Below are 13546 nucleotides of genomic sequence, written 5' to 3' on the forward strand. Positions count from 1 at the left end.
GTGTGCATTAACTCCTGATATACGGACACCTGAAGTAGTTCCGTCAAATTGTCTGTTTACCGTTCTCAATTAATGCGCTAGCTGGCGTATCGTCTCTAAAATAGTAGTAACCATAGCAACGGGAAACAAAACAAAGCTCAGCGGACTATAATACCTCCCGCTACCTCCCGTTCTAAAGTCGTAGCTATGGTCCGTCCTAATTACTGGAGGAGTGAACCACGTTTCCGTTGCATGAGAACCCAACGGGCGTGTAATGGTGGTTCCGGGTATTAGTCGGACCCTCAGGCGTAACCAGGGAAACAAATGTATGTTTTGTGGAAAACTTTATATTCAGATTGCAAAACGCATGAAAATGCGTCACGCCTCCACGTCGTCCATTAATTCCTGATAATGGACACCTCGTCGGGCATTATCCCTTACTTATACAACGGGGGACCTAAATCCAGCGATCTGATTGGTTCCCAACTGTTGTATAATGAGCGTATACATAACTGCTATGACGCCCGATCATTTTGTGAAAGTTTGCATATCACTCCGCGCCTGGAAGTAGAAACAGTTACAAAGTAAAACATATGTTGGATGATGGAGAGGGTGTAAATGTTGTTACTCCGGGAGTGAGCAAGGCGATGGAGAGACTAACGAAAGCTTAGGCACACGGCGAGTGAACTGCTGCATAGGATAAATTGCCGGCGAACCGCTCTATCGGAGCCTTCTCTCGGAGGGACGCTAAAGTGTGTTGCATAGCGACCGTCGATGCATAGCGGCAGCCAGGAGGGACTACTTTTTGGTAGTCTTTAATAAAACGGCTACTTTGACTTTCTTGGTTTCTTTTTAAATGTAGTGTGTCCATGACTTTCGTTTCGCCATAACAGTAACCGTTGTATAAAAGCAATAGATCACTTCAGTCAGTGGCATGTGCTCATTATACCACTGTGAAGGAGTGACTTCCCCTCCCTGGGTAGTCTTTGTAGACACTGCTGTGATACTCAATCATGTATGAAAAGGCAGGCCAGAATACTGGGTGTGAATCCCCTGGGTCGCCCTCTAGTGGACGGGTGTTAGGAGAGAGTGAAGGGAGTGTCTGACGCTGCATCTCTAGATCCGTGTTGTAGACGTTCACTCCTCTCCTCCTTGTTTCTTCAGGTTCAGTGATGCCCACAGAGGAGGAGGAGGAGGAGGCCCCCAGCATCACAGAGTTCCACTCCTCTACCCACGTGTTGCCCGTGGGCCAAACGGCCCGCTACACCTGCCACGCCGGCGGCACGCCGGAGCCCACAGTAGAGTGGCTCCACAACGGCAGGCCCCTGGAGAGGGACGGCACAGACGACCAATCAGAGGCCTGGGTGGAGAGGGGCTTCCTCTTCGTCAGAGGTGGGAGGTACGGCGTGAACACGGTCTGCTGCGTGGCGAGTAACAGCGCTGGCACGGCCAATCACAGCGCTGAGCTGCTTGTCTTTGGTAAGTCCTGGATCCAAGGAGAGACGTTTGTTGATGTATTCATCCTATTTTTAATTGATCACTTATGTCCCTGCTTGTTTATATTGTGTTATATATCTATCACTGTTTGTTCATTGTTCATTGTTATTGTCTTAATGTATGCACCTTACTCACCAAGCCAGATTCCTGGTTGGTGTAAAACCCTTCTATAAACGATGAAAAGGCTTTTAAGATCTCCCATAGTTAGATAAGCACATTTATTACTTTAAATGTACATAAAATACCTATTGATGGTCAATCTTTATATATTTTCAGACTTCACCAGTTTAAGTCTTAAGGGCTCTTATATCATCATTTTTGTCATAATCCTGATTCGCGACCTGATTTAAAGCAGATCTTATGTTTTATTCATAATAATGGGATAATGTTGCATGTTGTAAATTACTTTAAACTGAATCTTGATTTTTTGTGTTCTGTTGGGAACCAAGCGGTCGCAGAACATGTTCAGTTATTAAAGATACGTGCTCACCTGTTGATGATTTGTAAAGTCTGCTGCTTCTATTGTTTTAGTCCTCGTGTTTATTGTGTACATGTAAGGGACTATTTTTTGTCTTTTTTGTTAATGAAGCATAATTGTAATAAACAACTCAGTGGATCCAACTGAATGTTCTCGTGTGTTCAGCCAATGATTTCTTGTTTTATAAGTGAATAATGCTTCCATAAGTGCCTTAATAATAATATATTAATCAGAAATTCTAAAAAAAACAATAAATGTTATTCCGATTTTATTCTGGGACCTCCTCCCTGGGTTTTGGTTGGGGGGGGGGGGGTGCCTCAGTGTCTCTGTGTCGGATGTAGAAAGAAACCACAGACAGACGGCCGGACACTCTCTCACTGCCCTTCTTCCTCTTCTGTTGGGTAATATCCTACCCATGATGCTTTGCGCGAAAATATAGACCTGATTGGATGAGGCTATCCTCTGTGAAATGAACAAGAATGCTAAAATCAATACATATCAAAATAATTTCACACAAAGAAAAACGCAAAAGGCATATCCATATTTGACTGTCAAATGTTTTTTGGCTTTCAGACTGACCCTCTGTCTATCTGACCCCGGATCTGCCGGTACCAGAACATTACATCGCAGCAGCCAGGGACTATGGAAGCATATGGAGCAAAATACAAATGGCAATACAATGTGCAATTACATTATGCAATTGACAATTCATTATGCAATTTGATAATGTAATTTGTAAACACGTGATTCAAAGTGTATTTTAATATGCAAAGGGAACCTGCAATCCTCAATTAAATTTGCAAAAGTTATAACAATGAAAATAGAATAACACTTCAAATTCAAAAGCTATAGCGTCCCCGTGATTGCAATCCACTTCGCCACGCTCCGTGGGGAGCGATATTCAAATGACATTTCAATCCGCAAAACGCTTTGCAAAAGATTTGGCAAAACGTAATCCAAAACGTTTTCCAAAAAGTCAATATGCAAAGTGGCAAACGTATCAGCCAATCAGCGTCTGGGCGGGAACTACGTCACTTCCTATTGCCTCCAAGGGTATCTCCACGGAGGGTCTCCCGACCCTATGTTTTGCACCCAGTGCCTGTAGCACTTGGGAAATCTTTGTGTTTACCACACTGGCCTCAAAACGTACCAGTGAGGATAAGTCGTCTATCCTATCTCCCAGAACACGCCCTCTATCGACTGCATCTGTGTCTTCAACACGATTGTTCTCCACATCATCGGCCAAACAAACTTCGGAGCGTATCAATAATCTCCTCCATTGGTGACCACGGACCAGGGGTCCCGTTTCCCGATATCGATGGATCTTCGATCGTAAGATCATTCTCTCGATGGATCTTTCGAACCATCGATAATTTCTTTGGAGCGTTTTCCGAAACTCCTCTTAACGTGAACGCGGATTCGCTGCACTCACGACGATCGTAGGATTGTACCTGTCCACTGACATGGTGCTGAAACGGGCTATGACGCAGGGGGAGACGCAGGAATGTCGCAGGAAAATGGGGTTAAAAAGGGTTCAAATATCTCCCCATCAAGGCCAACCGCAGAGTAGCCTACGAAAAGAATAGATTGCAATAATATGAATACTAAAGATATTAAAACACAATTGATTGAGCCTAGGCCGACATATATATCAGTCCTAATGCGTGACGGTACAATCCGGCCCCAACATGAACCCGGCCGACTCAGATTCTTTCCAGAAGGAACTACAGGCGCAAGGCAGCGTCCTGCGACGCCATGACCAACAACTGACCTCCATGGCGGAGGGTCTGCAGACGCTGGTCGCTCGCCACCAGAGCAGCATGGCATCGGTCCGGGATCACTTGCGGAGGTTACCCGTCGCCGCTCCTCATCCCGGGTCCTCTTCGACGTCTGAGGCTCGTGTGCCTCCTCCGGAGCGCTGCCCCGGGGCTCCTGGTTCTTGCCGCCCCTTCCTGGTGCAGTGCTCCCTCTCCTTTGAGCTCCAACCCTCAGCCTTTCCCTCTGAGCGGTCCCGGGTGGCTTACATTGTCTCTCTGCTCACCGGAAGAGCCAGGGACTGGGGAACCGCCGAACGGGAGAGGGACTCGCCTGTCTGCGCTTGGGTTAGTGCTTTCTCTACGGAGCTCCGTAAGGTTTTTGATCATGAGACTCCGGGTAGGGAGGCAGCTCGGGGGTTGCTGAATCTGACCCAGGGTGGGAGAACCGACGCGGACTACGCTATCGAGTTCCGCACCATCGCGGCTGATAGTAGCTGGAACGCCCCCTCCCTCCTTGACGCTTTCTACCATGGGCTCTCCGGCCGCATCAAGGATGAGCTGTTAACCCGGGACCTCCCTGCTGACCTGGACCACCTGGTAGCCCTTGCCGTTCGCATCGACGGATGTCTCAGGGAACGGTGGAGGGAGAGAGCCCAGGTTTCAGTCTCTCTGCCGACACACCTGGAGGCAGGCTCGTTTGGTTCTTCTCCGCACCTCCGACCGCTACCGGCGGTCCGCCAACCGACGTCGCACTCCGGCCCCCCGTTATACCCCAGGACAACGTGTCTGGCTGTCCACTCGTGATCTCCCCCGCTCCGTGTGGAGTCCAGGAAGTTGGCGCCAAGGTCTGTGGGCCCGTTTCCCGTCTCCAGAATAATCAATCCTGTGGCCGTCCGTCTACGCCTACCACGATCCATGAAGATTCACCCCACATTTCATGTCTCCAAGCTGAAACCTGTTTGTGAAAGCCCGCTTCAGCCCTCCTCCAGACCCCCTCCACCCCCCCCGGCTCATCGACGGGGCGCCAGCCTACACCGTCCGTAGACTCATCAGGTCCCGACGCCGTGGAAGAGGCTTTCAGTATCTTGTGGACTGGAGGGGCTATGGCATCGAGGAGCGCTCCTGGGTGGCCGCCCGCAACATCTTAGACCCGTCCCTTATCAGGGACTTCCACCGGGCCCATCCTGACCAACCTGGTGGGACGTCAGGAGCCGTCCCTTGAGGGGGGGGGGTCCTGTCACGGTCTGTCCGCCACGCACCCTTTCACCCTCGCAGCTGGGCTGCGTCAGGTGGTTAGTGGAGCCTTTAAGTTGGCTGACCACTGTTCACCTGTCGCCAGATTGTCTTCGCTGTTGGGTTCATGCAAGTCTCTCCAGCTATTCGCCTGTCCCCTGTTCCCGGTTTACCGATCCTGCCTGTCCCCGACTACGTTCCCCGTCTCGTCCCTCTGGATCCTCGTTCGCCTGTCTCCTGTCCCGGCTTCCCGATCCTGCCTGCCCCCGACTACGTTCTCCGCCCCGTCCCCGTTGATTTGCTTGACGAAGTAAAGATCGGAATTTCATTGTGTTTGCTTGTCTCTGAGGCGTGCTTTTGGGTTCCAATCTGCCAGTCTCCTCAGTGGAGCGTGACACATTTCCTGGACTGTCTCTCTCAAACTAAGAACATAATGGCCCACATTAGGCTCAGACGCACGTGATATAATAAAACGCATCCAATACTAGGAATGTCCGCTGGTTACGCCACTGAGGCTATAGTAGGCTAACGAGGCTCTTAGCGTCCTACGAGTACCCTGGAGCACTCGTTAGCTACGAGCGTTTTCAAGACGTTCGTTACCAAAGATGCTTTCGGGAAACGGTGTGAAAACTGTACGATGCTCGTACGACCCACTCTGCGATCCACTTAGGCTAAAGATGCTTTCGGGAAACGGGGCTGACACATATCGTTAGTTATTTTTATTTTTTTAATAAATTTTATTGACAATTAGCAGCCAGGGGGTACAGAAATGGCAGACATAAAATACGGACACAAAAAATACAAAATGCAGCATTAAATAAAATAAAAATATTATAAAGAGCACACACACTAAGTGTTTTAATAGCTTTCCCATTTCTAGAACATAGAATATTCCCCATGTATTGCCTGGTTTCATTCTCAAACACAACAAAAGGGGTTTCTGATTCGAGTATTTACATTTATGAACATGCCATTTAGCTAATAAAATAATAAGGTTTATAATAAAATATTGGTTTGCTTGACTAGAGGTGTAATTGAAGAAACCAAACAATACATGTTCAATACAACAAACAATACATGTTCAATACAAAAACAATACATGTTCAATACAAGACACATACGACGTGAACAAGGAAATTACGAGCAAGTGACGTAGTTCACGCCCAGACACTGATTGGCTGATACGTTTGCCACTTTGCAAATTGACTTTTTGTCAGAAATAGAATGACAAAATGTCATTCTATTTTTATTGTAATAACTTTTGCAAATTTAATTGAGGATTGTATTGTCCCTTTGCATATTAAAATACACTTTGAATAACGTATTTACAAATTACATTATAAAATTGCATAATGAATTGCCAATTGCATTGCCATTTGAATTTTGCTACATATATGCTTCCATAGTTGTCTTCTTTTAAGCAGTCAAGTGCACCACATCAGTTTGTTTATTTAAAAAAACATTTCTGACTGCAAACATGGAAGATAATGATTCAATAGCCAAACTCAGACATTTCTCAAACATTTCTCTGATAAGAGTGTCAACTGTCACTTCCTGACACTGATGATATCAGATTTGCAGGCTGACGACTGCTCAGAATTAAAACATGCAACGTGTTTTTTCCAGCTGATATAGCTGATATATAAAATAATATTTTTTGTGTTTGCATGCGTGAGTCTGTGTGTCAACTGAAGACATCTGATAAGAGTGTCTTCACTCTAATAAGAGTGTCAACTGTCACTTCCTGACACTGATGATATCAGATTTGCAGGCTGACGACTGCTCGGAATTAAAACATGCGACGTGTTTTTTCCAGCTGATATATCAGAGCCGACTCCTGAGAGCAGACGTATCTGAAGCTGTCAGGGAGGAACCATGGCGACCATCTCTGAACCGGACCCTGGACTCTCTGAGGAACCTGGGGACGCGTCTTTGGACCGGAGGGAGCGCAGGAAGAGAAGATTTGGTAGGTGCCCTTTAGAGAGGATTTAAAATAAATAATCCAGTAAAAAAAAAATCTTTTCATCTGCATACGTTTAAAATGTACTTTTAGAAAAAGTTTTAAGTCAAATAGGCCGATCTGATGAACCAGTGACCATATAGACAGATTTATTCTCCTAAATAACGACATGTGTGTGTTTGAGACAAAAAGCTCGTATTTACCTTACTAGACGTGAGATTACGCCCATGAGTTACGGACTATTGATAGGCATCTCAAGTAGTTGTGTGTTTCCTGTTATATGTCCGTTATATACGTGGAACAGAGTGCAGAGTAACTTTAGGGAGCAGAACACAAGTTTAGTTGTTTCATTACTTATTATTAATGGTAGTGCAGCGTGACATTAGATTGACAATGGTTTATTTAATCAACAATTTTGTGTTTTAATAATGGCTGCTCATTTAACTGAAGCGATATCAGGTGAACTTATGAATTTAACATAATTCTATAACGTTTGTCATTAATATGACCATATCTCAAATTATCCCACAATAAATGTCCTCATATTTTCTGCGTGGGCCGATGTGAAAGACCCTGGTGACACGCAGGCCACATGTTGTCCCCCCTCCATTACTGTGTGTGTACGTATGTGATTCTGTGTGTATTACTGTATGCCTATGTGTGCGTATATGATAATAATGAGGGAATAATAACATGTATGCTAGAGACCAATACTTGCTCTGCTTAAGTGTGTTCTAAACACGAGAGCCACAGTACCAGTCATCACTTACTGAGGTGTTCTCAGTAGAGGTCTTCAGGTGTTTCTTCAAGACGGGGAGGGATTCTGCAGACCGTAGGGAGTCTGGACTGTGAATGACAGCCACGCAGTATGAATATATCAGCGTGAAAATTACTCTGTGTGCGTGTGCTTGAGTGCGTTCGTGAGTCTGTGTGCAGTAGAAGAAAAACATTTCCTTACAATGATGGTATCGGAGTGCACGCTGATAATTGGCCAGAATGAAATCAAGTGACGTTGTTTTTCAGCTGGTAGAGCAAAGAAGAAGGCTAAGTCCAGACGCCGTGGAAGCCATCAGAGAGTAACAATGGTCACTGAGGACATGTCTTTGGACCGGGAGGAGACCAGGAAGAGAAGATTTGGTAGGTGCCCCTTTATACAGAATTTAAAAGAAAAAATCCAGTCCAAAACAATGATCCAAAAAAGTATGATTTCCTCCAAATACATTTAAGATTTATGTTTATAAAACTTTTTTAGCCGAAGTGACCGTATGTGTGTGTGTGTGTGTGTGTGTGTGTGTGTGTGTGTGTGTGTGTGTGTGTGTGTGTGTGTGTGTGTGTGTGTGTGTGTGTGTGTGTGTGTGTGCGTGTGTGTGTCCTACTCCTGAACAGCCCTATGGTTTCACATCACTGTCATTGTGAGCATCGGACTGCTGAGTATTCTCCTCATCTCCCTGCGCTTCAGTGAGTCTCAATCATATCCTCCTAAATAGAATTACAATACAGTATAATCATATCATTGATTGTATTAATAGCAATGATAATGTTAGATATTGTTTTTGTTAGATTTAGTGATAATAATAGGGTTAGCAGCACACATACACCGCACGCACACACATAAGCACAGCATACACACACACAAACAATCCACACGCACTTGCATGAACACACACGCACATGCACACACACTGCACACACGGGCGTGCTGATGCAGACGTTTCAAGACAAGGGCAGCGCAGGACACCGCATACACACACACACCACACACACGCACGCACACACATGCACGTGCATACACACACTGCACACACGCGGATGCAGATGTTTCAAGACAACGGCAAGATTGAGATAACAGCCCCGCCGTCGACACACTCTCCCACCTGAGCCTTATGTCCATCATAGACACTTTTTTGCAAAACGTTATTTTTCTTTAAACATTATCCACCACATTGAGCCTCCCGAAATGTCGTGAAATCCCCCCTGCCCCCTGCCGACTGTATCAGTTGTTTTATTTTTCTTATGTTTTATGTGTAGGCTATGTGTGACTGTAGGCTACTGCTAACTCTCTTGGCCAGATCACTTGAAGAGATGTTTAATCTCAATGACGCATTCTTCTGTTAACCAATGTACAATCTGCAATCTTGCCCTCACAATCTTGCCAATCAGTGTTCAGGAGCGTGGCCACTGAGGGACGTAACGTAACGTAACAGCCAATCGGCGTTCTTCAGCGTGGCCACTGAGGGACGTAACGTAACAGCCAATCAGCGTTCATCAGCGTGGCCACTGAGTGACGTAACAGCCAATCAGCGTTCAACCGGCCAACCGTTCCCCGCAGTGCCGTCCGGGGTGAACCGCAGCATGGAGGAAAAAGGGATTGTTGCCGTTTGCACTCCCGGAGCTCTATATCTAATAGTGTATAATATTATATAATTTAATGTGTTATATTACGACCAAAAGCTGCGTGAGCCTCCGGACGGCCGTAGCGCGTAGGGACTGGGCTTCGAGGGGTTTGTTTACTGGCGTTGCTATGGTTACCGGTCTTGTGCGTTCCAACGGTTTAGCGGTTGGTATCTAATAAATCGCTGTCTGATCAATACTTCATTCACTGCCTCTTCCGTGGTCGTTACGATATTATGGACCGACTGCGTCTGGTTCTCCGCCGTCCCTCCCTCTTCCACAACAGGTAGAGACATGCTACGGTTGTTATCTCGGCCGTGGTTGAGAATGAATTGGCATGAAGCTCCGTTGGCGGGCAAAAGATGCTTGCTTCATGACGCAGAGAGGAAATTATTATGCTTGCTTCATTACGTCATAGCTGAACTTAAATGTTATACGTTGTAACATTACAGGCAAAAGTTATTGCTATTTTAATTAGTATTAATATTATGGACTTTGTGTTTGGTTGGCTGTGGGTCCTGTGATGCTTAGAGACGATGTCGTTCTGTTTTAGAGCTCATATCTTCTGTATTCCTCTGTCCTGTCCTAGACTCACCGTCAACCTGGATAGAGGGGAGAGAGAACTTACTGGATGAACTCGGTGAGGGTTTTATCAAAGTTATTAAATCAATCGCGTCATCAACATTCATTTCAAAAACACCCTCTGCTTCTGTGATTCATATTGTGGTCTACTAAGGTCAGGTTTCTATTGTCGTCTATTAAGGTCATGCATCTATGTGGTCTGTTAAGGTCAGGTCTCAGGGTTGTGTGTCCGTAACCAAGACCGTAAGATAAGCAGTTCTCTGTTTGTTCAGGATGTTCTTTTACATTCAACAGATGAATTGACACTTCAGGGCTGGATGCTTCACGACAAGAGTCTCTACCGTGTTTCTACTACTAAGAAGGGCTGGAGGGCCAGTAGAGAAGACTGTCAGAAGAGAAAGGCAGACCTGGTGGTCATCAACAGCAGAGAAGAACTGGTGTGTGTGTGTGTGTGTGTGTGTGTGTGTGTGTGTGTGTGTGTGTGTGTGTGTGTGTGTGTGTGTGTGTGTGTGTGTGTGTGTGTGTGTGTGTGTGTGTGTGTGTGTGTGTGTGTGTGTGTGTGTGTGTTGTCATAACAACAGATGCTATTACCTTTGGAAACAGGCGTTTGTCAGCAGATTGATGGATACTTCCTGGATTGGACTGAGTGATCGAGAGAAGGAGGGGACCCACAAGTGGGTGGATGGTACCCCCATGACCTCAAGGTAAGACTGAAGACTCTGTTCAGCAGCATCTCTTCTCTGAGAGTGACAGACTGACCTCCACTGTCTCCTCCTCGTGGTTCTCAGTTGGAGACACGTTAAACCACGCGATGACGGCGGAGCAAGAGACTGCGTCGTAGCAGGGGAGGACGGCTGGTCTGAAGAGCCGTGTAACAGACTGCACCACTGGATCTGTGAGAAGGTCCTAGACCTGGATCATCTGGAGGCTGAGCGGAACAAAGAGGGTCCGTAGACTTTGTTTGTGTTCATGAGTGGAGAACGGTTCCTCCTTTCTGTTCTCTGTGCCGTAGATACAGTAAATACACTCTTTAAGAGTTGAAAGGTTGTTGGATGTGCTTAGGTCTACCAAGGTCTGGGTTTATATTGTGGTCTACTAAATTCAGGTTTCTATGGTGGTCTACTGAGGTCAGGTTTCTATTGTGGTCTACTGAGGTCAGGTCACAAGGGTCAACCCTTTCTGGGTTCACCTGCACTAGTTTCTATTGGAGCTGCTGAACGGTTTTGCGTTCTCCTCCACAAGCTCCGCCCCCGACTCGTTAATCTCTTCGTGGAGTGACTTCCCCTCCCTGGGTAATCTTTGTAGACACTGCTGTGATACTCAATCATGTATGAAAAGGCAGGCCAGAATACTGGGTGTGAATCCCCTGGGTCGCCCTCTAGTGGACGGGTGTTAGGAGAGAGTGAAGGGAGTGTCTGACGCTGCATCTCTAGATCCGTGTTGTAGACGTTCACTCCTCTCCTCCTGGTTTCTTCAGGTTCAGTGATGCCCACGGAGGAGGAGGAGGAGGCCCCCAGCATCACAGAGTTCCACTCCTCTACCCACGTGTTGCCCGTGGGCCAAACGGCCCGCTACACCTGCCACGCCGGCGGCACGCCGGAGCCCACAGTAGAGTGGCTCCACAACGGCAGGCCCCTGGAGAGGGACGGCACAGACGACCAATCAGAGGCCTGGGTGGAGAGGGGCTTCCTCTTCGTCAGAGGTGGGAGGTACGGCGTGAACACGGTCTGCTGCATGGCGAGCAACAGCGCTGGCACGGCCAATCACAGCGCTGAGCTGCTTGTCTTTGGTAAGTCCTGGATCCAAGGAGAGACGTTTGTTGATATATTCATCCTATTTTTAATTGATCACTTATGTCCCTGCTTGTTTATATTGTGTTATATATCTATCACTGTTTGTTCATTGTTCATTGTTATTGTCTTAATGTATGCACCTTACTCACCAAGCCAAATTCCTGGTTGGTGTAAAACCCTTCTTGGCAATTAAATCCTTTCTGATTCTGATTCTGATTGTTTTCATAACAGTGTTGTTGATGTATTCATAATATTGTTGTTGATGTTTTCATAACGTTATTGTTGAGGTGTGTGTATCTATGAATGTGTACATATGTATATGTATGTATGTGTTCATATCTATGTATATGTACACAGAGCGCAGGAGAACAGTACTAGTGATGATGATGATGATGAGGATGAAGAGCGGTTCAGCAGCTCATCATGTCTGGTTCTCCCTCAGATGCCTGTGACCTCACACTGGACCCCAACACGGCCAACCGATACCTCTCTCTGTCTGAGGACAACAGGAAGGTGACGCGGGTTAGAGAGGACCAGTCGTATCCGGATCACCCAGACAGATTTGACTCCCAGTACCAGGTGTTGGGTAGAGAGGCTCTGACTGGCCGCTGTTACTGGGAGGTAGAGTGGGGAGGAGTGGTTGATATAGGAGTGACATACAGAGGAATCACAAGGAGAGGACGGGGTGGTGACAGCCTGCTTGGACGGAACAACAAGTCCTGGAGTCTTCTTTGTTATGATGATCATTACTCTGCCTGGTACAACGGTATAGAGACAGCCCTCCGTCTCCGCCCCGCTGGCTCCACCAGAGTAGGAGTGTATCTGGACCGGCCTGCTGGCTCTCTGTCCTTCTACAGAGTGTCCCCAGGTGGAGGAGGGTCCTCAGACACACTGACACACATCCACACCTTCTGGTCCTCCTTCACCCAGGAGGACCTCCTCCCGGGGGTGGGGCTCTGGCGGTGGCGGGCCCCAGGGGGGTCCCCAGGGCGGTCCTCAGCCTCTCTGTGTCGGTTGTAGAAAGAGAGCGGGGGCAGCAGGAGCCTCCCGGGGCTCTGGGGGGCGTCTCGGTGGTCCCTCAGTTGTAGAGAAATGGGGGACGGGGGGACGGGGGGACGGGGGGGGGGGAGGACGGGAGGACGGGAGGACGGGGGGACGGGGGGACGGAGGGACGGGAGGACGGGAGGACGGGGGGACGGGAGGACGGGAGGACGGGGGGACGGGAGGACGGGAGGACGGGGGGACGGGAGGACGGGAGGACGGGAGGACGGGAGGCCTCAGCGGCCGCAGAACATGTTCAGTTATTAAAGATACATGCTCACCTGTTGATGAGTTGTAAAGTCTGCTGCTTCTATTGTTTTAGTCCTCGTGTTTATTGTGTTCATGTAAGGGACTATTTTTCTGTCTTTTTTGTTAATGAAGCATAATTGTAATAAACAACTCAGTGGATCCAACTGAATGTTCTCGTGTGTTCAGCCGATGATTTCTTGTTTTATTAGTGAATAATGCTTCCTTAAGCGCCTTATTATAAATAAAATAATAAATGTTATTCCGATTTTATTCTGGGACCTCCTCCCTGGGTTTTGGTTGGGTGGGGGGGGGGGGTGCCTCAGTGTCGGTTGTAGAAAGAAACCACAGACAGACGGCCGGACACACTCTCACTGCCCTTCTTCCTCTTCTGTTGGGTAATATCCTACCCATGATGCTTTGCGCGAGAATATAGACCTGATTGGATGAGGCTATTCTATTCTATTGCAAATTTAATTGAGGATTGCATTGTCCCTCTGCATATTAAAACCCACTTTGAATAACGTATTTACAAATTACATTTTGAAATTGCATAATGCATTGTCAATTGCATAATGTAATTACTTAT

General features: G+C 47.1%; 1 protein-coding gene across 4 annotated transcripts; it reads left to right on the forward strand.

Annotated features, from left to right (window-relative positions):
- The first annotated feature begins 986 nt into the window (after positions 1–986).
- LOC132453069 (NKG2-D type II integral membrane protein-like) lies at positions 987–12693 on the forward strand. Of its 4 annotated transcripts, none has more exons than XM_060045970.1 (9): positions 6755–6910; positions 7928–8041; positions 8291–8362; positions 9885–9935; positions 10172–10314; positions 10481–10581; positions 10666–10823; positions 11355–11666; positions 12113–12693. In XM_060045970.1, the coding sequence occupies exons 1-9, from the start codon at positions 6820–6822 to the stop codon at positions 12688–12690; spliced, it is 1620 nt and encodes a 539-aa protein (XP_059901953.1). In that variant the 5' UTR covers positions 6755–6819; the 3' UTR covers positions 12691–12693. The 4 variants fall into 4 exon arrangements, with proteins under 4 accessions (XP_059901955.1, XP_059901953.1, XP_059901957.1 ...); XM_060045974.1 differs by having other exon boundaries at positions 6761–6910; positions 12028–12257; XM_060045973.1 differs by lacking the exon at positions 9885–9935 and having other exon boundaries at positions 6761–6910.
- Positions 12694–13546: the final 853 nt, after the last annotated feature.

Source organism: Gadus macrocephalus, chromosome 2 (assembly GCF_031168955.1).
Source record: "Gadus macrocephalus chromosome 2, ASM3116895v1".
Classification (NCBI taxonomy): Eukaryota; Metazoa; Chordata; class Actinopteri; order Gadiformes; family Gadidae; genus Gadus; species Gadus macrocephalus.